Below are 24,597 nucleotides of genomic sequence, written 5' to 3' on the forward strand. Positions count from 1 at the left end.
AGAATAAACAGTCAAATAGGTATCCAAGTCATATGTCTGCCTATATCATACTTTTTGGAGCCCTGACTTCTTTTTCTAAAAGTCCCCGTTCCCTTTCTCCCTTCCAACCTCCACTCTTTCCTTTACAGCAACCCAAGAAATTTGCATCAATTCAATCCTTTGTGCTTCCATCCTTCCAAATCTGAAGTTGTTACTTGTTCCAGGGCTTATGCATCCTTCTTTAGGTCCAACATAAGCCTACAACGCACCCATAACCAATATCCATTCCACACATTGTCAAGGGTCATGTGAAAATTTGTTTATTTGTTTATTTTATGTTTCTGAAACTATGGTCCAAAACACACTGCAGAAATAATCCAGTTTGAGACTGCTTTAACTGCCCTGGCTCAATGCTAGGGAATTCTGGGAACTGTAGTTTTGTGAAAAATTTAGCCACCTCTGTCAGAGAACTCTGGTGCCACAATAAACTACAATTCCTGGGATTCCCTAGCACGGAGCCAGGACAGTTAAACCAGCTGCAAACTGGATCATTTCTGCTTTAGACCTACTGTATATACTCATGTATAAATCTAGAAATGTTGGTAAAAAAAATGACCCCAAAAAACTGGGTCAGCTTATCCATGAGTTAATAAGTACTGTACCTTAATTCTTATCAAAAAAGAAATCATCCCCTTCTCTGAGTAGAGTGGCAAAAGGCAAAAGCTTTGTCCATCCTGGAAGAAACTAAAATCAGCACCACTTCTGGCCTTTTTGAATGTCTGGGAGGGATAATAGCAGTGTGCTTTGACACCATTTTTCTTTCCTTTATCCTTTGCATCTTTTGTTACATGTCCCTCAAATTATACATAGGTTATATAAAAATCCATAACTTTGGCCTCAAAACCTGCCCTCAACTTACATATGAGATCAATGTATAGTCAGGTATATATAATATATTGCAAAAGAGTAAAGGTTAAGGTTTCCCCTTGACATGAATGTCTAGCATAACCAACTGTAGGGGGCAGTGCTCATCTCCATTACTAAGCCAAAGAGCCAGTGTTGTCTGAAGATGAATTTGATGGCCATGTGGTCAGCATGATTGCACTGAACACTGTTACCTTCCCACCAAAGTGGTGCCTATTTATCTACTTGCATTTGCATGCTTTCAAAATGCTAAGTTGGCAGAAGCTGGGACTATTGAAAGGAGTTTACCCCATTATGAATGCCAACCCATCAACCTTACGATCAATGCCAATCCATCAACCTTACAATCAATATTACAGACCAGACTGGTATTTTTCTAGTATGTCCTCCAACACCCCTCCTCCCAAGTGAGTTTATTATTGTTGTTTGATGTAACATTCAGTATGCCAAGTTTGCTGAATATCTTGAAGTATTTTGGTTGGTCTTATTGAAGGTTAGCTCTTCAGACAATATGTCTCATATGCTTAATCACACACTCACCAGACTTTGTGTGTTATCTAATGGAATATTTGACACTGATAATCAAACTAGCTTTTTCTCCCTTGGAAAATTACTGTTTTGGGTCCATTCTGCATGGAAGTTGGTGTCCAGAAGGCGGCAACCAAAATGGTGAAGGGTCTGGAAACCATGCCATATGAGGAGAGACTTAGGGAGCTGGGTATGTTTACGCAGGAGAAGAGATGGTTAAGATGTGATATGATAGCCCTGTATAAGCATTTGAAGAGATTTCATATTGAGGATGGAGCAAACTTGTTTTCTCCTGCTCCAGAGAATAGGGCATGGAACAATGGATTCAAACTAGAGGAAAAGAGATCCCACCTCAACATTAGGGGAAACCTCCTGACAGTAAGAGCGGTAGACAGTGGAACACACTCCCTTGGAGAGTGGTGGAGTCTCCTTTGGAGATTTTTTAAATAGAGGCTGGATGGCCATCTGTTGGGCATGCTTTGATTCTGTGTTCCTGACTGGATGGTCCTTGTGGTCTTTTCCAACTCTATGATTCTAAGATTCTATGAAACAAATTTTAAGGGTTGTAGCTGTCAGTCAAATTTTTATTTTATTCAAATCATAAGTGAAATAATCAGTAGTAATCCGGACAATGTCAGTTACATTTGCTGCTGCTGCTGCTGCTGCTGATGATGATGATTATTATTATTATTTTGCTCTGGTGGTTTTTGAGGTTGTTGCACATTGCTTTTTTTATTACAGCTTACACGTGGGGAATGCCCAGTGTGGTGCCTTAGCCACCAGGAGAACTTGGATGAAATAATTTCTTTCTTTCAACATAATTTACCAGCAGAATTTTAAAGGGTTAGGCACACAGTATGATTAACCTATATTCATGTATAAGTCGACCAATAAATTGAGGTCAGCTTTTGGAGCTAAAATTATGGATTTTGATATGTGAATAAGGCAAGGGTACAATATAGGGGCATGTAACCAAGGATGTAACGGACAAAGCAAGGGCATTAGTTAAGCACCAGTCCCCCCCCCCCCCAACACGTTCTCCTTGCAAATACAGTGGGTCTTTGGAATCTCTCTAGGAAACCAGAAACATACATACCCACACATACAAAAGTGCATCTTCTTTCCTTGCAAATCCAGAGGCACTTTTGAATCTCCCTAGCAAACCAGCAACTTAGGGGCTCTTCAGACCGGCCATTAAGGCCAGCCTGCGGGTTGAGTCAGGGTGTCGCATCCACATGATGCATGCCCCGACTCTTCCCCCAAGGCACTATGATGCCACATGCCACTCCACATGGCATGCAGCGTCAATGCGTTCCTCCAGCACTGCATCCATACAATGGAGCTCTGAAGGAGCACCGTATATCTGTGGCACTGTGGCTATTGCGCCCTGGAAAGGCTGGAGATCCAGGTGACCAACTGAGGTCTTACTCATCCCCTGCCCCCAACAACTCAGAAAAAAAACATGTTCAGAACAAACTACACAATTTCCAACTATGCATTAAAACTGGGAGTGTATCTGCAATGATTTCTGATCTACTTAAGTTGAATACCAGTTGTCCTGAGATTCAGCCCTCATTAAATAATTATTTAATTTCCCCTCCAATCTCTGCTCCAAGCACAGGATAGTAAAATAATCCTGACAATTACCATATATACTGGTGTACAAGTAGACTTCATGTATAAGTCGAAGAAAGGTTTCAGGGTAAAAATCATGGATTTTGATATGACCCATGGATAAGTTGAGGGTAAACGTAAGGCACTATAACAAACGATGGAAAGGGGAAACACCACTTCTGTCTCCCCTCTGGAGGTCTTTAAACAGAGGTTGGATGGCCTTCTCTGAGGAGTGCTTTGATTGTGAGTTCCTGCATGGCAGGTGGCTGGACTGGATGGCCCTTGTGGTATCTTCCAACTCTATGATTGTCCTTCTCTGGATCTCTCCTGACCACCTAACACCACTTCCCTGGTCCCGGAGGAGAGGTTTTAACATTGGTTTGGGAAGGGACAGAAATGGAGCTAAATGGGGGGTTTCTTTGATGGGACGAGTAGGCTTTAAAATTGGATTGGGAAACTCTTTCACACACACACACACATATCCCTCTTGCCACCAGGCACGAAGAGTGGGGAAGAGTAGGTATCACCACTGTTCTAGTTTCAGGACCTTTCTAAGCAGTATTAGTGTACAGACCCATATATAAACTGACCCAGGATTTTAGGGTCAATTTTGGGACATAAATTTCTCGACTTATAGTCAAGTATATACAGTATACTTGCATATATTTAGCCATAAGTTATTTTTCCCTCCGGAAGGAAGAAAATAGGTTCATTTGCAGAATTATCCAGAACACTGCTATGCTAAAGAAATGTTGAATTCTTATGTAATGTTATTTGGCATTCTCATGGGAGTTGACCGCACTGGGCTCCAAGGACAGCCTCAGAACGGAACGGAACGGAACAAGTGGAGGACGGATTTTACCACACACAAGGGAGTCCCTCACTCGTTCCGTTCCCCTCTCTTCCATGCCCATTCCATTCCAGAAGGGAATGGTTTTTGAGAACTGTTCTCAAAAATGGCACGGAAGAGAGGGGAATGGCATGGAATGGGGTCTTTTGTGTGCAGTAAAATCCGTGCCCCACTCGTTCCGCACTCCTTCCTGCCTCTTCCGTTCCATTCTGAGGCCGGACCGAGGAGGACCTGTGCGGTAAACTCCACAGCCTTTGTTTCTAAACTGTATGAAAGTTTTCTTGTATTTCAGAGAATGCAAAGAGAGTTATTACAATATAGGCATATTTTGGATACTTCAACTGACCTCATTTTAACAGTCCCAAAATTTAATCACCAATCTCTTTGTTGTTTTTTTTGAGAGGCTAAGAGCCCCCCCCCCTCCAAGACACAGAAAGAGGGTTGAGTGTTTACCTCAGGATGACACCACTTTAACTTCCATTATGGCTCTGTGCTATGGAATCTTGGGATTTGTAATTTTGAGGAGCTGTTTATCCATCTCTGTCAGGTGCCGCAACAAACTACAAATCCCAACATTCCATGGCATGGAGCTGAGGGCGGTTAAAGTGGCGTCAAACTGGATTATTTTTTCAGTGCAGATGCAAATTGAGTCCTTCCTCTGAAGATGTTTACATCAGATAAATTTAGGTCGATAAAGCAAAGTGCAGCTGCTCAAGCAATGAGTGGCAGCCACTCTGTTCATGCTCTGAGACACTCAGAGGAGGCACAAGAAGGAAAGGCCTAAGGATGAGGACAAAAAAGGAACTACCTGAGGATGAACATTTGGGAGATAGGAGGGTATTTGATACCCAGGCTTTGTAATCTGTACTCATTGCACACACAAAGCACAACATACACAACACATAAACGTGTTTTAAGGCAGCTCACAGTGTCATCCTCCTGGCCCATATAGATCTCTTTGCCTTTAATGGTGCATTTATGGATAATTTATAAGCCACTGGTGACAGATTTAAAGCTCTTTTGGTTCAGCTCAAACGAAGCTGCAGGAAACACAGGGTTTTGTCAGTGGAAAAGCGTCTCTCTCACTCGCACCCACCCATTCTCCGTCTCCAAATGCTAGACCAGAGCTTGGGACAATTATGGGGTTTGGGGGACTACAGCTCCCAGAATCCCCCTGCCAGAGTTGGCTGGGGAATTCTGGGAACTCTCCAACTCTGCACTGAACTGCATTCCAACATCTGAGCTGAGCTAAGAACCCAGGCTGCATCCACACAACATTTCATTCCCACTTCCAAGAGGGATTTTTAATTCTAACACACACACACACACACACACACACACACACAATTTTTAATTCCAAGACACTCTCTCTCTCTCTCTCGCTCTATATACCTCATAACTTTTAATTCCAAGACACATTACTTTCTTTTTATAAAAAACAAACCCCTTTAAGAGAATCCTATTTTGGCAAAAAGGCAGGATATAAAATCAATCAATAAAAAGTTGTAGTGCAATAGTCCATCAGTGCATAGCTTGCATTATAAGACTTTATAACTTTAAAACTGTATAACTTTAAAAACACTTAAAATCATAGTAGGATCAGTGTTATAATTATGTAATGGGGGTGTCCATCTACATTATAAAAAGACACTAATTTAGATTAATGCTATGGGGAATCGGCACCTTGAGTCTGTATATTGGGAGAAAGGCAGGATATAAGAAAATAATAATAATAATAATAATAATAATAATAATAATAATAATAATAATAATGGGGATTGTAGCTTTGTGAGACATTTAGCCTTCTTTGTCAGAGAGCTCTGGTGCCACAACATACTACAAATCCCAGGATTTTCCATAGCATTAAAATGGTGTCGAACTGGATTATTTTTGTAGCCTTATTAGACTGCAGTTCCCAGCAGTCTGTGTTGCTGCTGGATGATGGGACCTGCAGTCTAGCATTGCCTAGTGTTGGGCCATAGGACTCAATAGCCCCGATTCATCATCTGGCAGAATTTGGGGGGAACTCCTTTAAAAAGGCAAAAATAAAGAAAATAAAAACTCCTTGCAAAGTAAAACCCAGAGGTCTGCCAATGGACTTTGCTTACAAGGCAGGAGGGCAGAGAGGCCTAGACTTTTGCAGCTGACCTTTCATTGGCGACCCACTTAGATTGATTCCTTATGTTAATTAATTAATCATAGAATCATAGAATAATAGAGCTGGAAGAGACCCCAAAAATGGCCATCCAGTCCAACCCCATTCTGCCATGTAGGAAATCTCAATCAAAGCATCCCCACTGACATGCTGAAAAGGGGCCAGCTAACTGTATTTTATTTTACGTATTTTTATTTTAAAAAAGAGAAAAAGCAAAGCTGGAAGGAAGTGTCTTGCTTTTTTGCATCACAGACCCTCCTCTTTTTTGTTGTTGCAAAAATCCAGAAATGACTGTTTTTGAAAACACAAGTTGATTATCAGAAGAAATGTACAGAGTAGAGTCCGAGTCTCCTTTATCTGGATTTCTGAAATCTGAATTATTCCAAAATCCAAAACTGTCCATGAGAGCATCTGGTCTGACCCCAACTAAAGGAAACTTGGGAATCCTGAAGGTTTAGATAAATTACTGAATTATTGGTGTGGTCTCAGGATTTCTCTGACAGCTCAGTGTATGGAAGCACAAAATTATTTTAAAAATATTGTGTATTAAATTACCTTTGGCCTATGTCTATGTGAAGCATATGAAACATAAATGGATTTAATAGTTGGACTTGGGTCTCATCTCCAAGATATCCCATTATACATATATAAATATACCAAACTCTGAAAAACTCCAAAATCCAAAATACATCTAGTCCTCAGCATTTTGGATAAGGAAGACTAAACCTGTAGTTGATAAGAGATGATGATGATGATGATGATGATGATGATGATGATGATGATGATGATTTTATTATTATTTTACTATATTGTATATGGATATAACTGATGAAAGGAAAGTAGAAGTCACCTTTTCTTTCTTTTATATTTCCTTTTAGAGCCTTCCTTCCTTTTTCCTTCATTCCTTCCTTCTCCTTCTTTCCTTCCTCTTCCTTTCTTTCTTTTGTTCTCCCTCCCTCCCTTCCTATCATTCTTTTTTCCTTCCTTCCTTCCTTCCCTTCATCTTCTTCTTCCTCCTCTTCCTCCTCTCCTTCCACAGGAACAGAGACTTTTTTCTGGCAAAAGTGAGGAGGAGGAGGAGGAGGAGAGGAAAAGAGAGGGAAAGAAGTAGCAGGGAGGGACCCCCGCCCACTCCACCTCCCTCCCTCTCTCTGAGCCTCCCTGCTCCCTCCCTGCGACTTCTGTCTTTCCCCCTCTTTCCCTCTCCATCTGAGTCCTCCACGCTTTTGATGGACGGGAGGAGGAGAAAGGAGCTTGAACGTGCCCACATGCCAAGGGGGAACCCCCCCCCCGGCTACCTCCCTGGTGTGAGTGTGTGCTTCCAGGACAGATTATATTCTTGCCTTTCACCAGAGATCATTCCCTTTTTAAAATAAAAGTTAAGGTACACTACTTACACTGACGCGTGGATAAGTTGAATCAGGTTTTTGGATATTTGGTTTACCTAAATTTTTAGACTTAAACATGAGTAAATACAGTATCCTAAATTCACACACAAGAAAATCACCAACAGAAAACCTTGATGGCAACACACCATTCTGTAAAGTTACCATATTTTCCGGCGTATATGACGACTGGGCATATAAGACGACCCCCAACTTTTCCAGTTAAAATATAGAGTTTGGGATATGCTCGCCGTATAAGACTACCCCTCTTCCAACGCACACCAAATAAAAATTAAAAAAACATCAGATTTGATTTCAATATGGTAATTTTAATTCAAATGCTTATGACATGCAGGTACTTAGCAGGAAAACTTGTTGTATACAAAGCCTGCTTGGATTGGTCAGCTCTCCCTGCCTGCCCAGCCCTCTCTGTCTCCAAGATTTTCTTCTAGCGTACTTGTACAGCGCCACCCTTGCTGCTTTCATACGGTCACCACATATGGAGAGTATGTGGCCGCGGCCATTTTTGAGCTCCCCCACCATATGCGGTGACTGCAGATTCTCCGGTCAGCTCGGAAGTTTCAACACGTTCCCTATAAGACAACACCCAGCGTATAAGATGACCCCTGCCTTTTGAGAACATTTTCGTGGGTTAAAAAGTAGTCTTATACGCCAGAAAATACAGTACATAAATTTAAGGTTATACATTGTATTTCATGACATTTCCATACAAAAATATTAAACTTTATTTCAATCTCACCTTAAGTATAGCAGTTACAGCAACTACACTGAACACAACAATACCAGTACACAGCATATTAAGCAACTCTTTCCAACTGAAATCAGTGAAAACTAAAAATGGTTTCAGTTTGCTTGACTGTGCCATTCTTTGTATATGACATAAATTAAATATATATCAAAGGAAACGTGCATAATGTTTTGAAGTATTTTATCTTTTGTGGTTTTTCTTACAAATGAAAAATCAAGGGTGTCTGAAAATTATCTTTGCATTTTCAATTCTAGATAGAATTGAGATTGTAAAGGTAATTTTCAGGCAGCCTGTATATCTTGCAACAAAAACAAACTTAAAGTGTTGTATCTTTTAAAAATACAATTTTTATATTTCTTCCTAGGGCTAAGTAATTGAGACAAATAACAATCTTCAATTCGCTATGGACACAATGTCCATTTTAGATGGAATAGTAATAGATACTAATTTGTATAGATTATTATAAAACTACACCACCTTACCTGGTTTGCTTTCATTTGGTTTACACTGTACTTCCTCAACACATTCTGCAGGAAACCATCCAATGTGTCCTCGAGTGCTGCCTTCCCAGAATCCGCCTTCACCAATGCTCAAAACTGCGCATAAATTAAAAAAAATGTCATTAGGTTTGCATCATATTTTTATACCTTCCTGGAGAGGCTTGAATGGCAACTCATAAGCCTAAATTTGAAACCTTAGCTACTCTGTATCTGCAACTATGACTTCCATTGCATACAATAGAATATGTAGTTTACAGGGTAAGATAAGCAGTTGTACAGTTTGCCCTCCATATTCACAAATTCTTTAACCATGGATTCAATAATCCATGGGTTAAAATTTTTGACAAAGATATAAATTTGAAAAAGCAAAGCCTGATTTTGCCATTGTATATAAGGGACACCATTTCATTATGCCATTGAATGAGACTTCAGCATCCACAGATTTTGGTACCCACAGGTGGTCTTAGAACCAAACCGCAGCAGATAGCAAGTGCCCACTGTATAAAATTGAGGGGACAAAGTAGAAAATGCATGATGAATGCATAACAGTCTAGGGGGGGCATTCAGACTACACTTTACTCCGGATCAGGAATCGATTCTTCCACTTGAAGTTCATATTCGCCCCAAATCTGTCACAATCCATTTTGAGGCATGCACAAGCATTTTGTGGCAAATGCCCCTTAGCGTGGGTCATTTAATCAGGGTAAAAGCCGTCTCTTTTGAAAAAACCTGGGTTCCGCGAAATATGAACTTATCCCCGATCATGATCAGGTCAAGTTCAGGGGAGGGATTTAGGTCAGAAGGAGGGCAGTGGGCAGGGCATTCCCTCCCCTTCATCGGGGTGAAGGAGGCGGCGGAGGAGGAAGGAGCCGGAGGAAGGATGGAAAAAAGGGAAATCAGGGTGACAGGCTGCAAAACAGGGGAATCGGGGTGACAGGAGGCAAAGGGACAGGAGGCAAAAAAGGGGAATCAAGGTGAGAGGCTGCAAAAAAGGGGAATCAGAGTGACAGGAGGCAAAGGGGCAGGAGGCAAAAAAGGGGAATCAAGGTGACAGGCTGCAAAAAAGAGGAATCAGGTGACAGGAGGCAAAGGGGTAGGAGGCAAAAAAGGGGAATCAGGGTGACAGGAGGCAACAGGAGGCAAAGGGACAGGAGGCAAAAAAGGGGAATCAGGGTGACTGATGGGGGCTGTAAAGGGCAGTCAGAAGGAGGGCAGAGGGGGGAACTGGAGAAAGTGATGGAGGAGGAGGAAGATGAAGGAGCTGGAGAGAAGAAGGGGCCATGGAGGGCATTCTGTAACGGAGCAGGAGGAGGTGAAGGAAGAGGCAGGAGGGTCAATTCAGGGCAGGTCAGAGAGAGGGCACGAATGGAGCTCGCACCAGGCAGCTTTCCCCTTTTTAAATTTTTTTAAAATTATTTTTGACAAAAAATGTGCATGGTTTTTGCTTCAGGGAGGGTCGGAAGGAAGGAAGGAAGGAAGGAGGAGGATTGCCAAGGGAAATCGGACTGTGGGGCCAAGCCAGAGGAAGGATGTAGGGAAATTGGGCTGCAGAGCCAAGAGGAAGGAGCCTCTCTCTCTTTTTATGCACATGATTTTTTGGGTGACATAGAATGTGTGTGTGCTTGTGCTATTTTCATTTCCTCTTGCTCCTGGAACAGCACCTTATAAGAGCCTTTATTATTATTAATATTATTATTATTATTTGTGTTATATGCGAATGCTACAATTAGAATGCCTGCGCTACTATATTTCCATTTCATTTCCTCTTGCTCCTGGAATGTAAGAGCCATAATTATTATTATTATTATTATTATTATTATTATTATTATTATTATTATTTGTGTTATATGCGAATGCTACAATGCCTGCACTACATTTCCCTTTCATTTCCTCTTGCTCCTGGAATTGTTTAAAATGTGAATGCGACAATGCCAATGTTACAAATGTTTCCCTTTCAATTTGGCCAGTTGATACTGCTTTTGGTTTTGGTACACACAAGACACAAGACACCAGAGGTTTTAAAATTTGACAGCATCTGCGCACCTTTCCCGCCAGATTTTTTTTTAAATGAAGGGGGAAGCCCCCATCCGCTTAGCCAATCTCTGCAAGAAACGTCACCTTTTACAAAAGCAGAACTAATTTGATTGACAGCAGAGGACTCTTCCTTTTAAACCAGTTTAAAGAGCTGCAATGGCATTCCGGGGTTAAATACCCCGATTAAGGTATTTATAGTGGGCACTTGCTTCCGGAGTCATTCGGGGGGGGGGGGGGGGCAGAAACCAAATCTTCCCAGTTCCTTCCAGTGCAACAGTGCCAGTGAGAATGGAGCCTAGGAGGAAATGTTAATGAGACTTTGGGTTACAGGAATTATGACATATACATGCTGAACCTCATAAACTCAATTGCAAAATTCATTATTTACAGAGTTAATACTACTCAAAAGAAAATGTATTACTTAATGGTTAACGCCAGAAACTTTGCAACTGGGTGACTTTGTGTGACTCTAATAGCCTTGATTCATAAATAATGTTCACATAATCCACGGTAAGTACACATAGTCAGAGTATGTTTTTCAACACTCTGCTGATTTTTATAGCAGAAGAAAATGGCAATGAGGAGTTATGATATCTTACAAAGAGTAAAGGCTCATGTATGCATAGGTATTAAGTCTGAAATTGATCCCGTGACTTAACAGGTACTGTGAAACTGAGAGCTGCAAAAAGAAGTGTAAGGGGGGGGGAAACAATTGTCGTTGCCAAGGCATTTTACAGAAAAGGAATTAATATAACCCTTACATACAATTTTAAAAGTGAGGGAAGATTTGAAAGGTGTTTTCCCCCTAGAGACCTGCAATATGCAAGTTTCTCTTAATCAGGGTTTGTCCTAGAAAAGGTGAGATGCCACTTTAAGCAGTAGATTTTTGGTGTCATAAAATGGCAGTCAGTTGATAGATATCGATATATTATTGCTGGGAAGAATTCAGACTTACTCATATTTCAAGAAGACCGACTTAAATCAATTAAATTTAAGAAAAGAAAAGAAGAGGTATTTGGGATGTTTTCCACATTAGGGACAAAGCAATTGTGGTGTTCTTGGATACCATACATGTCCATGGGGGATAGCTTTGGCTAGAACCTATTAGTTCAATCTGTTTGTTCACAAGCAGTTTTAATCAAGTGTTCTATTAATGTAGGTCTTTCTGTCTGCTACTGTGCTTATCAGAGATTAAGTTTAGCTGACCATCCTTCAGGCCATACAAGTATCCCTTCAACAGTGCTGTTCTTTACACAATCTTTTTTGGTCATTTGGTATCAGCTTTCCCCTTAGCACTCCAGGGCCAAAATGTATAGTTACAAACATATTATGTAGTCAAGCAACATCAGTGCATGGTCAAGTTGGCAAAAGTGATTAATAAGGAAGTACACAGGCTAGGAGAGGCTGCAGACATTTACTTTTGCCTGAATCTACCAGGAAGACCAAGATCCCACTTTCTCATGTCTTTTCTCCCCAGCTGAGCTAACTGTGGCCCGTTACAAATGGGCCTTTAAGTACGGACTCAGTCCGTACTATGGTTAGGAAGGGGCGGTGCTTCCACACACCCCTAACCCTAGTACGGACTGCGTTCGTACAAAATGGCGGCGCCCCTTCCACAAGGGGGCCGCCATGACGATGTCACGACCGTGATGCCTCTATATGGGGCGGCGCGGACGTGAAGTCGTCAGTCCGCGCGAGGGCGCTTAATGCGCCCTTTGCACGGAGCAGGAAGGAGCTCCATTTCGGAGCTCCTTCCTGGTTTGCGTCGCTGGGCACAGCCTTCAGACGGCTGCGCCCAGCAACGCAAGGGAGAAAGGGGCCAAACAGCCCCTTTCTCCTCCTCCCCGCCGCCGCGGGGTGTCCTTGGGGCTTGAAGCTCCAAGGACACCCCTTTCCAGGCTGCAGGGAAGCGGCCTTTTGCCGCTTCCCCGCGGCCCGGAAAGCGGTGGATCGGGGCCTCAGCAGCTGCCGTTCTGGCCACTGAGGCCCCGATACACCAGGGAAAGGCGCGCCTACAGGCCGCCCCAAAGGGGCGGTCTGTAACGCGCCTGAGTGAACTACTTCTGCACTTTTAATTCAGTTTTCCCCAACTAAAGTAAACTGAGAATGAAGAGGGAAAGTGGAAAGAGAATCCAGAAAAAAATATTTTTCTTTTTGGTCAACAAAGAATTAATAGGACTATCCCTGCCAAATCAGGACAGTTGGAGGGTATGTATATATGCAAATTGAATTATCTTTTCAAGCATCTCTAGAGCATGAGACTTTTTTTTTTTTAAAAAAGTGTATGTATTGGCAGTACCCATGGTAGCCTTTCACTTACTACTTGGAGACTGTCATGTTAGTAAGAAAAATTTTAAAAACCTCCCTCCTTCTGAACATTTCAGAAACAAGTAAATTTTCTTTTCACTTCAAACCAAACAAGTTTGGATTCAGTACATTACTTCCAAGCCCAAGGCACCTCTGCCTTTTTTCAATATACTAAGCAGTAGGTGTGGGTGCCTTTGCTTGTTGTTGTTTGCCAACCAAATTGTAAAAGTAAAAATGAAAGTAAATAGTCTGCCAAATCTGTACCTGAAGGATGCTTGGAATTATTATTTATTATTATTAACCTTTATTTATAAAGCGCTGTAAATTTACATAGCGCTGTACATACAATCTTTTAATTAGGCGGTTCCCTGCCCTCAGGCTTACAATCTAAAAAGACACGACACAAAAGGAGAAGGGAGTGGTGGAGGGGAAGGGGATGAGGGCCAGCAGTTCTTCTCTACCTCCAAGGCCTGGACCAAGGCAAATGGACTGGAGGGAGGGCTTGGCTTCTTAATGGATGGGTAAACTTCTTCCAGGGAGGCCTGTTGGAGTTAGCCTGCCTCTCTAGTAGGATAATACATATAAAATATATAGCAGTACAGGAAATGATTCAATAAAACAGGCAACAAAAGAACATCAAATAGCAAGTGACAGTTATGCAATGCCTGGGAATGCTTCTCTGAACAGGATGGTCTTCAACTCCGTTTTGAAGCTGGTTAAAGAAGTGATGGCTCTTGTTCACGGGGGAAGAAGGTTCCAGGAGTGAGAGGCAATAAAAGGAAAATAAATTAAGCCTGAAGGCAAGGTTCCCAGTTCTGGGAAAAGAACGGGATACTACTACTACTACTACTACTACTACTAATAATAATAATAATAATAATAATAATAATAATAGTAAGGTAAGGGGTGCACAGTGATAGTGGGTCCATGGCACAAGGATGAGTGGGTATATGAACACCCACCCGTCCCCACATCAACTTGGTGATCACTCTTGGCTCAGCCAATGCTTTTCTGACCCGTTTGCCCAGCCCCTAAGAGTGTCCCACAGAACCATGGAATTTTACTTCCTTGATGGTCAGATGTGAAAACATCAAAATCATATAGTTGTCCTCTGCCTAGTTCACCTTACACTAAAAAGGGATATTAAAGTCGTTTCAGTCCTATACATGTTTATGAACACATACATCCTGCTAAGGTCCATGTGATTTACTGGCAGGTACATTATGTATAGAATTGAAATCTTAGTGTGTTTTTACTTTAACCCATGGGAACATTTTATATTTTTTTATTTCATGCTTTTCCCTGTGAACTGCTTTTCCTTTATTTTAGCTGTCTGTTTGCACACAAATTATAAGCATTACATATTTACAGTTGCCTGCTTATTATTTGATTGAAGGCATGCTTCACAGTAATAATTCTAAGCTCATTAACTTGTTCCATGCAACACAAATTGGCATTTTTGTAATATGTTATTATTCTGGCAGGATCCAGTACAAATGCATTTGAAGGATATCAGACCATTTATTCAAATGTGCATTGTCTGAATTTGAACTGAGCAGCTTTAAGGTTTAGCCTGGTTTAGAAAATGAACTGAAACAACTATTTGATGAGTTCACTTTGCTGCTTTAACTAAATTGCTTCAAACAACTTTTGTTTGGAAAACAAAAAATGATATGGTTTTTAATTCAAGAACATTTGTTAAAAAAAAAAAGACTGACCTTTTACCCTGTCCCCTTTGTGCAAATGAATCTCCCCTTCTCCTTGAGGTTGATATGGCTTCACGACAATAAACAGTCTTCCAGGTACAGCACTGTAAAGTTTGCGTTTTGTACCCTGATATTCCAAGGCAGATATAATATCCTTGTTGGCACTGGGGTTATAACTGGCACTGGAGGATGGGCAAAAGGAAATCATATTATTTTATTTTTTAAACTTTGTGTCCCTTCTTTTCTTTCCTTTTCCTTTTCTTTTCTTTTGGACCACCTCATAAAATATGACCATACCAACCAGATTGCTAGTGTTTCATAAAGCACCTACCAGGTAGTCCTAACCACCAAATAAACTTCTAAGTGGAAAAGGTCACTTACTGTATATACTCATGTATAAGTCTAGAAATTTAGGTTGGAAAATTGACCCAAAAAACTTGAGTCAACTTATCCATGAGTCAATGTAAGTACTGTATCTTAATTCTTATTTAAAAGAAGGAACCATCTCCTGGTGAAAAGCAAGATTATAATATGTGAAGCACCGAGCCTCTCTATTCTCTTTATCCATCCAGCCTTAAGAGTAAGCACAAAGAGCTATGTCTGCTGGAATTGTATAAGTTCTTTCACATTGTTTTGCCTTGCTTCATCCTTTAGATCCTTTGCTATATGCCCCTAAGTTTTACCCTCAACTTATCCACAGGTCATAGCAAAATCCATAATTTTGGCCCGAAAACTTGCCCTCAACTTATACATGAGGTCAACTTATAGTCGAGTATACACATAATTATACTACAATACAAATGCAAAAACACAGAACTGACTCCAGGTTTATAATCCCCTGGTTAATTAAAATGACACATGAATCAAGATAACAATTCAGGTGTTTATAGCACTTATGGTTAAATTTACATCAGGAATACAACAGCAGCCACAGACACAAAACAACAATGTTGAATATCCATCGTTAACAACAATTAATTAACATAAATGTAACTAATGCTTTCATCTTCCAGAAACTGGGAGACAGGGATTGCCCCACACATCCACTACTGACTGTTTTGGGGCTCATACTTTTTCACTAAGCATCTTTTACTGCCAGTGTATTTCAGAGGTACCTTTCTTTAAAAAAAAAATGGGGGAAAACTTGTAGTGGGGAAAGAGTTAAGCAGTGTGACCTCACTTCTATTCTTCCACTCAAAATGCTAGTTTCTTGTCTTTAACATGAACTGCTAATATCAAGAATAAGAGTAAAGCTAGAGAAGTATATTAAATCATGCCCTAGCAGGTGCCACTTAGGAAAGTAGATATGTTTAGCCTGGGGAAGAGAAGCTTAAGGGGTTACACAATAACCTTGTTGAAGGGACGTTGAGGATGGAGCAAGCTTGTTTTCTGCTACTCCAGAAACTAGGATAGGGAATGATATATTCAAAGTACAGAAAAAGAGATTCCAACTAAACATTAGGCAGAATTTCCTGACCGTAAAAGATGTTCAACAGTGGAACACACTCCCTTGGAGTGTGGTGGAATCTCCTTCTTTGAAGGTTTTTAGACAGAGGCTAGATGGCCATCTGTCGGGAATGCTTTGATTGTGAGTTCCTGCATGGCAAAGGGTTGGACTCAATGGTGTCTTCCAACTCTATGATTCTATTATATAAAGCCAATAAATAAATAAAATAAACAATAGTAAGTTGGGTGACAGTACACACTTTCATATTTAAAACTGTTACTGAATCTTACAATCTGCTTCCATCCTATTATTGTTTAATATAACTATGCAAGATTTAACAAGCAACTTCTAGATTCTGTTTTGTTAATTTTTTGGAAAAAAAAATTAATGTGTGATTTCCACTATACATATTCTGAATACAATTTCATTTTCATATTGGAAAGCAGGCAGGTGTCAGCACTTAAATATTCTGATTATATTGTTTAGATGGAATTTATGTATAGCCAATTATACAATTCATCTGGATATTGAAAAAATGTAGAACATTCGGACCCAACATCATGATAAATTATCTCAATTTATTCACTATAATTATCACTGATGCAGGAAAAGATTTTCAGAAGTGCTCATATAATTTGTTCTGCTCAACTCTGACAAAACAGAAATAGATGCCAAAACCTCAGAATAACAACTGAGGTTAGGTGGCAAACCTTTTGCAGAAGTAAATTCATGCTGCTACTGGGAAATTCCCAGTGTCTAATCACACGTACAAATGTTTTAAATGTTATGTGATATAAAGTTTTAAAAAATGTTTCAAGGACTATTAGGGAGGAAGTAACAATTAGAAAAAGAGATACACAGTCTAGGAATTCCTGTAGACTAGGTTGAAAGGACAAACATAGTTGCTATGGAATGACTGGAGAGAAACAATTGCTGACCTCAATGACAACACATTTGAGACTAAGAAGCTTATCGCACAGGTCTTCAGGGCTGTTCTCAGAACGGCCCAGCATGAAACGGAATGAGTGGGGGACGGATTTTACTGCACACTCCAGTCCCTCTCTCGTTCCATTCCCCCTCTCTTCTGCTCCCATTCCGTTCCAGAGGGAACGCTTTTTGAGAACTGTTCTGAACAGTTCTCAAAAATTCCCCCCTCTGGAACGGATTGAGAACGGAAGAGAGGGGGAATGGAACGAATGAAGGACTGGTGTGTGCAGTAAAATCCGTCCCCCACTTGTTCCACACTCGTTCCTGCTCCTTCCATTCCGTTCTCAGAACGGACCAAGAGAAACAGTGTGGTAAACTCCTAACTGTACAACAAATTGAAAATGGATCTTGGATATTACCTCTATAGTTAAAATTGAAGCATCTCATGAAGAAAATAAATCACAATTATTTGTGACGTTTGCTCAAGCAACTATAAATGTTACCATAGTTTTTGGCAAAACCTGCCACTCCTGCACTCCATCACCCCTAGTTATTTCTTTCTTCTGACTTTATCCTCTGCTTTTCGGTTATGGCTGGAGGATAGCAGTAAAGAGACTAGCAGTAAAGATTCAGGAGAGGCAAGGTTCATTTGTATTTAGACTTGTATTTGTTACCAATCTTTTAAAAAATACACATGCAATAATTTTCAAATTTAAAAAATGGAATATTGAAAGGTCACCTGACATGCCGGTGTTGCTGCCGTTTTGCATCCTCTCCTAACCTATTTAATGATGGTGAGCGGCTCCGAGAGGATGAAGTGTAGCTCCCAACTGTTCTCACAGTTCCATTGGGATTGTTCTGCATCTGTTGCAGTAGGTGTGGTGAAAGGCTACGGTGTGAAGAAGCTAAAGAAGAGGCTGACCAATCAGGAACGTTGATGTTCAGATTGTTATCGCTGTTGGATCGAAGCAAGACACGAGGTGTTGCCAAGGTACTTTGGGGCCTCCGTCTTCTATTCGAATAAGTAGGAGCCTCTCTAAATGGCACTAAATTGAAAGGGAGACAGAATACAAAATGATTCTCCAGCAAACACATGTGATTTTAATCAAACATATCATATAACCCACCCACCCCCTAAATCAGCAATATATAGTGCCCCTTGAAATAGGATGTGAAAGTATGCTTTGACTGATTGTCTAATCAAGATGAGCAGTAGAATTATATTTAAGCTGCAATTAAAATTAAAGATAACTTTTTGCAGAAACACACTGAATTAATAAGCAATAAAGCTCCACATTACTTAAAAATCTCAGTGACATTATATTTCACTGTAAAGCCCAGAACTGGAGAATGGCAGTCGATGCTAACCATTTCTGACTCATGAACAATAAGCAGTTGTTGGCATTCATCAATCTCAGAAAAAACATATTCATTGCTTCTTAATATAAGAAAGTTGAAGGGGGCCATACTAGACCAAGGGCCCCTTTTCCTTCCTTTCAGTTTACCTTTCTATCAGTTGTATCACCAGAGAAGACCCTGTTTTCAAGGAGGCTGTCCACATGACCAATATTACTGGAAAATTAGGGATCTTGGTTGTGTGCAAGGCCTCGGTGTAAAGAGGAACTTCTCCTCTTTAGATACATTGCCTTCTATGTAGACAAAGTGATGATAGAAAGGACAGGGACTAGATGCTTGCCTGATCTTGTGTGATGAGTAACTCCTGAATAGGGCTTATTATTAATTTACTAGCATTATCATAATGTCGGAATCCACACAAACTATTGTTAGTTTTATATGGTTTATTGAAACAAGGTTTATCAATATTGTGGTTTGTAAGGATGGTTCATGTCTTTTAAAGCACTATTGCAAAGTAACATTGTTTTAAAGTTCAGACACAGTGACAAACTGCATTTAATTAAAAATGGAAGTGAACACGTTCAATCATTTCCTTTCGAACATAATCACATGAATAAGACAAGATAGAGTTGCTTCTGGTCAGTCATAAGACAGATCAGGGAATAGGGACATTGCCTATGCTGGATGGGGTTACCCTCCCCTGAAATCTCAGGCTCATAGCTTGGGTGTGCTCCTGGACTCCACTCTGAGCCTGGATGCCTAGATTTCAGCAGTGGCCAGGAGTGCATTTGCATAGTTAAAACTTTTGTCTCAGCTGCGTCTATTCCTTGAGACGTCAGATCTGGCTACAGTGACACATGCCTTGATTACATCCTGCAATGCACTATGTGGGGCTGCCTTTGGAAACTGTTTGGAAACTTCAGTGTGTGCAAAACGCAGCTGCCAGAATGCTGACTGGGGCCAGTTATAGGGATCACATAACTCCCTTGCTGAAACAGCTGCATTGGCTACCAGTTCATTTCGGGGCACAATTCAAAGTGCTGGTTATGACTTTTAAAGCCCTACATGGCTTAGGTCCAGATTGTTTGAGAGACCGTATCTCCCCATACAAACCTGCTAGAACCATAAGATCTTCCGGGGAAGGCTTTTTCTCAGGCCCTCCACCATCACAGGCTTGCCTGGTGAGGACATGAGAGGGAGCCTTCTCAGTGGCTGCTCCTGCTCTCTGGAATGCCTTCCATGAGAAGCAAGGCTGGCCCCTTCCTTGCTTGCCTTTCATCGTTAGGTAAAAACGGCTCTGTTCAGGTAGGGTTTATATGGGATAGATATTGTGATGTTATTGCGGTTTTAATGTTTATAATTTTATATTGTTTTTAGCTGATCTTTTAATTTTTTTATTGAAGTATGTTTTTAGAATTGTTATTGTGAGCCGCCTTGAGTCCCCTCAGGGAGAACGGGGTGATAGTAATTTAATAAATAAATAAACAAACAAATAAACAAACCATGTTTTGCTGTTACAGCAACAGCACACTGCAGTGTAGGAAAGCAGAGCGGCTTCCTCCTGTTGTAAAGTTGCCACTCTTTCAGTAGGCTCTAAATATCAGGTGCACGGGATTACATGGTGGGTAATAACATACCTACCAAAGGCCTGTTACAGACGGGCCTGAAAATACGGACTGGGTCCGTATTAGGGTTAGAAAGGGGCGTCACTTCCTGACGCCCCTAACCCTAGTACGGACCCAGTCCGTACAAAATGTCAGCGGCCGTTCCACACGGCCACTGCCATTACGACGTCATGACCGCGCCGCCTCCAAACGAGGCGGTGTGGACATGACGTCTTTGCACCACGCAAGGGTGCCTAGAGCGCCCTTTCCGCGGTGTAAGAAGGAGCTCCGAAACAGAGCTCCTTCTGGGTTTTGCGTCACTGGGCGCAGCCTTTACATGGCTGCGTCCAGCAAGGCAGAGAAGAAAGGGGCCAAGTGGCCCCTTTCTCCTCCTCCCCACCATCGCCAGGTGTCCTTGGGGCTTGAAGCCCCAAGGACACCCCTTTCCAGGCCGTGGGGAAGGGGCCTTTTGCCGCTTCCTTGTGGGCTGCAAAGTGGCGGATCGGGGCCTTGGAGACTGACGGTCTGGCAGCTGAGGCCCTGATACAGCGGGGAAAGGGGCGGGTGCAGGCCGCCCCAAACGGGCAGTCTGTAACCCGCTTACGTAACATAAATTAGCAGCTCAAACCTTTCTTCACCTAAAATTTCATTAGGTTGGTCTTGAATAAGTCGTTCCTTTTTAAACCTCAGTTTCCATTGATTGATTGATTGATTGCATTTATATGCTGCCTTTTTCCTGGTGTGGAATCCAGTGCAGCTCATAAACAATAAAACAAATATACCTAAAAACATAACAATAAAATTAAAACAAAATTCAAAGTTTGACATTTTTCAGATCATAAATGACACAATATAAAATCATTAAAAGCATGCAAAACTTAAAGTAGAGTTCCCTACCCACATAAGAAGGCTTCCTGAAAGTATTTATACATTAAAAGCCTGTTTGGACAAGAAGGTATTTGCCTGCTGGAAAAAGGAGAGTAGAGAGGGTGCCAGCTTAGCCGCCTATGGAAGGAAATTCCACAGGATGGGAACAGCCACTTAGAAGGCTCTCTCCTGTATACTCACTAAAGGGACCTGATGGTGGCAAGACTGAGAGAAAGCTTCCCCCTGAGGGTCTTCAGGGTCATATGGGGAAATACTGTCTTTCAAACAGTCTGGACCTAAGCTGTATAAATCTATATAGGTTGTGACCAGCACTTTTAATTGTGCCCAGAAATGAACTGATAGTCAATGGAGCTGTTGCAACAGATGAGTTAGATGCTCCCTGTGATTGGCCTCAGTTAGCATTCTAACTACAGCATTTTGGCCCGCTCAAGTATATAAACAGGTTAAAAAGGCAGCCCCATGTAGAGTGCATTGCAACAGTCCAAATGGGATGTAATCAAGACCTTTGGTACTATAGCCACATCTGACTGCTCAAGCAATTAGCAGAACTGGCACACTACATTTAACTGTGCAAATGCACTCCTGGCCACAACTGAAACCTGTGCATCCAGGCTCCACCCAAACTGAAAGGCTGAGATTTCATAGGGATAACATCCCTATTCTCCAATCTGCCTTTTAGTGATGAGGAGCATCTTTGTCTTATCTAGATTAAGGTTCAATTCATTTGCCTTCATCCAGTCTATTACTGACAATAGATACCAGTTCAGAATCGAGAGATCTTCCTTGGAATCCAATGGGAAGAAGAAATTGATTTAGGTGTCATCAGGACTCCAAATTTGAAAATTTCATGTAGATTTTAAACAGAATGGGAGACAGAACCAAGCTCTGAGGCTACAAACCAATAGTAAGGGCATAGAACAGGCATCCCACAGCACCACCTTCTGAGTTTGACTCTCCAGAAAGGACCAGAACCATTGTCAAACAGTGCCCCCAAGTTCCATCCCAGAGACGTGGCTCAGAAGGAGACCATGGTCAATGGTACTGAAAGCCACTGAGAGGTCCAGCAGAACCAATAGGAACACATTACTCCTGTACAGTTCCCTATGTAGGAAATCCACCAAGGCAACCAAAGCTCCTCTCTGTTTCATACCCAGGTCTGAAGCCATACTGAAATGAATCTAGATAATCTGTTTTATCCCATAATACCGGGAGCTGGAAAGCTACTGCATGCTCTATGTGATTCAGGAAAGGAATATTGGAGACTGTCCTGTAATTCTCTAGCATGGTGGGTTCAGGGTTTTTATTTTTTTCCAGTAATGACTTGATCCCAGTCACTTTTAGGAAAGACGGAACCCTGCCTTGCTGCGGTGAGGCACTTACCACTCCCCATACCCACTCCCCCTCTGACTGCTTTCAGAAGCCAGGACAAGCAAGGATGCAGTTCATACACAGCAGTTCTCATTTCTCTAAGGGATCCTGCTCATATCCTCAGGCTGCACAAATTGAAACACATTCAATAACACAGAATAATCTGTTGCCAAGGTGACTCTAACATGGGAGCAATAGTATACAAGATTTTTCTAAGGACTATTCAGATTATCTTTGTGTGAGCATGCAATAAATGCACAAGTGCCAAATATTAATATAGGCATCCCTACACCAACAGGAGAAACCTATAGCCCTCTCTTCATCTCTGCCCCTGATCATGCTGCCTAGGTTTGATGGAAACTGGAGTCCAAGAACATCCGGAAGGCCCATCTCCTGCCTATGTCAACATGCAGAAACAAATACACAGCTGCTGGATAGGAAGGTAGGCCTCATGAGGAAAAAAAAGAGAACAGTGTGGCATAATATTGATTCCACTTATCAAACCTTGGATGTACATGTCATGTTACTTTTTATACATAATTCTCCTCTTGATATGACTTTCCAACCATCAACTGACAGTGCTGGAGAATATATTTTTTTCTGTCAGAGCAAAAACTAACTGAAAGATCTGTCACAATGGCTAACTATGGCTATTTCTTCACAGTTATGAGGCTATGGTATTTTGCTTTCCAACTTCTACATCAAAACTGAGTTGGGATGTGGTATTTCAGCTGGTTTAGAAATCTTTTCAAGAGGAAGAGACTGAAAAGGAAAAGGATAGCAGAAGCCTCAGGAATGTACTGTTCATTTTGTAAGTACAGGGGACATTTAGCTTGCATAAGGCTGTTGAGGTTATTAGACTACGTTTTCATCCTCAGAATGGAACATTATAAAACTTGCTGATTGTTATCAAGATAATGCTCCAGAAGCCATCCCATAAAACAAAGATTCACACCGCTTTTGAAAGTACAATATTAAAATTTCTGCTGCTCTTGAAAGTAGAGCTTGTTACCCAACATACTGCTTAAACGTTATGTAAGTCCACGGCCCTCTTTAACACGAATTAGAATGTTTACATATCCCATCTGTCCATCCACAATTACACATGGGAGAGAATTTTAATCCCCCCCCCTGCACTTACCATCACTTGGTCATTACAAAATCAATTGTAAAATTCATAATCACAATACTGTCTAGTTTTAGAAATTAAATTTTAAAAACTTACCTGAACTATTTTCTTGTTTTTTGTTTACAACATTTTGTAAAATTTAAGGAATTGTTGGCCAAATGGGTGCTTTATTATCTGAAACAGTTTAATCAGAACTTTTCAATGCTACAATCAAAGTAGAATCCTAAACTTGATAAGCCAGCCCGCATTTTTTTTTTAAAAACTTGATTTTAATCTACCTTTCCACCACCAGAACAGAGCATGATGCTATGTAAATAATGGGAAAATAGCCATGTGCTAACAGCTCCCAAGAGTCAATGCAAAAGGCCATACCAAAGATAACTGAAATTTCAGAAAGCAAAAAGTCCTGTTTTCACACTTCAGTCTTTATCTGTTACTGCAATTTTACCACAGCACCCCTCAACTCAGATGAAGGCAATGACAAGCTTTCTCTGAACAAGTCTTGTGAAGACAGCCCTGTGACATGTTTGTCTTAGGATCACCATATGTTGGGAAGCTGTTTGAAACCAACAACAACCTCCAATGTAAAAATGCTGCAGCTGTGTGAAGGGGGAATTCCCACAGACCCAGAGCCGTTCCTTGATGTGTCTTAGAATACAGTGGACCCTTGTTATACACTGAAGTTTGGTTCCCATGGATAACAAAATCCATGGATGTTCAAGTCCGATTAAATATGACATAGCAAATTGGTGTCCTTTATAAAAATTGAAAAATCAAGGTTTGATATTTGAAATTTATACTTTTTTGAACATTTTCGAACTGTGGATACTTGAATCCATGTATAAAAAATCCATGTATAAGAAGGGCCGACTGTACTAGCCAATGGTATGAGACAAATGTTATTTTCCCATATTTTGAAGGAGGTTTTCAAACATTTCTAATAAAGCCATACTGAATAGCTTTTGATTCATTACTTCATTATTTTCCTGCCTTTATATCTATAGGAAACAGCCATAACCAGGGATAAAGAACTATTTAAACCCTGGGGAAGTTTTGAAGTGAAATGAGTTCTACTCTGTGGATCAGGATGGTGTGAAAACTGGCAAAGGTTTGCATTGAAATGTAGG

The 24,597-nt window shown here is 41.0% G+C and overlaps 1 protein-coding gene across 5 annotated transcripts in view; it reads right to left on the minus strand.

Annotated features, from left to right (window-relative positions):
• SHANK2 (SH3 and multiple ankyrin repeat domains 2) overlaps positions 1 to 24,597 on the minus strand; it is a 489,211-nt gene that overhangs the window by 257,027 nt on the left and 207,587 nt on the right. For all 5 annotated transcript variants that reach the window (XM_042469292.1, XM_042469286.1, XM_042469278.1 and 2 more), the window contains 3 exons: positions 17,865 to 18,171; positions 14,764 to 14,933; positions 8,687 to 8,800 (listed from right to left, as the gene is read on the minus strand). In XM_042469292.1, the coding sequence (XP_042325226.1) occupies positions 8,687 to 8,800; positions 14,764 to 14,933; positions 17,865 to 18,171 (591 nt within the window). The remainder of the gene's footprint in view (positions 1 to 8,686; positions 8,801 to 14,763; positions 14,934 to 17,864; positions 18,172 to 24,597) is intronic.

Source organism: Sceloporus undulatus, chromosome 1 (assembly GCF_019175285.1).
Source record: "Sceloporus undulatus isolate JIND9_A2432 ecotype Alabama chromosome 1, SceUnd_v1.1, whole genome shotgun sequence".
In the NCBI taxonomy this organism is placed as follows: Eukaryota; Metazoa; Chordata; class Lepidosauria; order Squamata; family Phrynosomatidae; genus Sceloporus; species Sceloporus undulatus.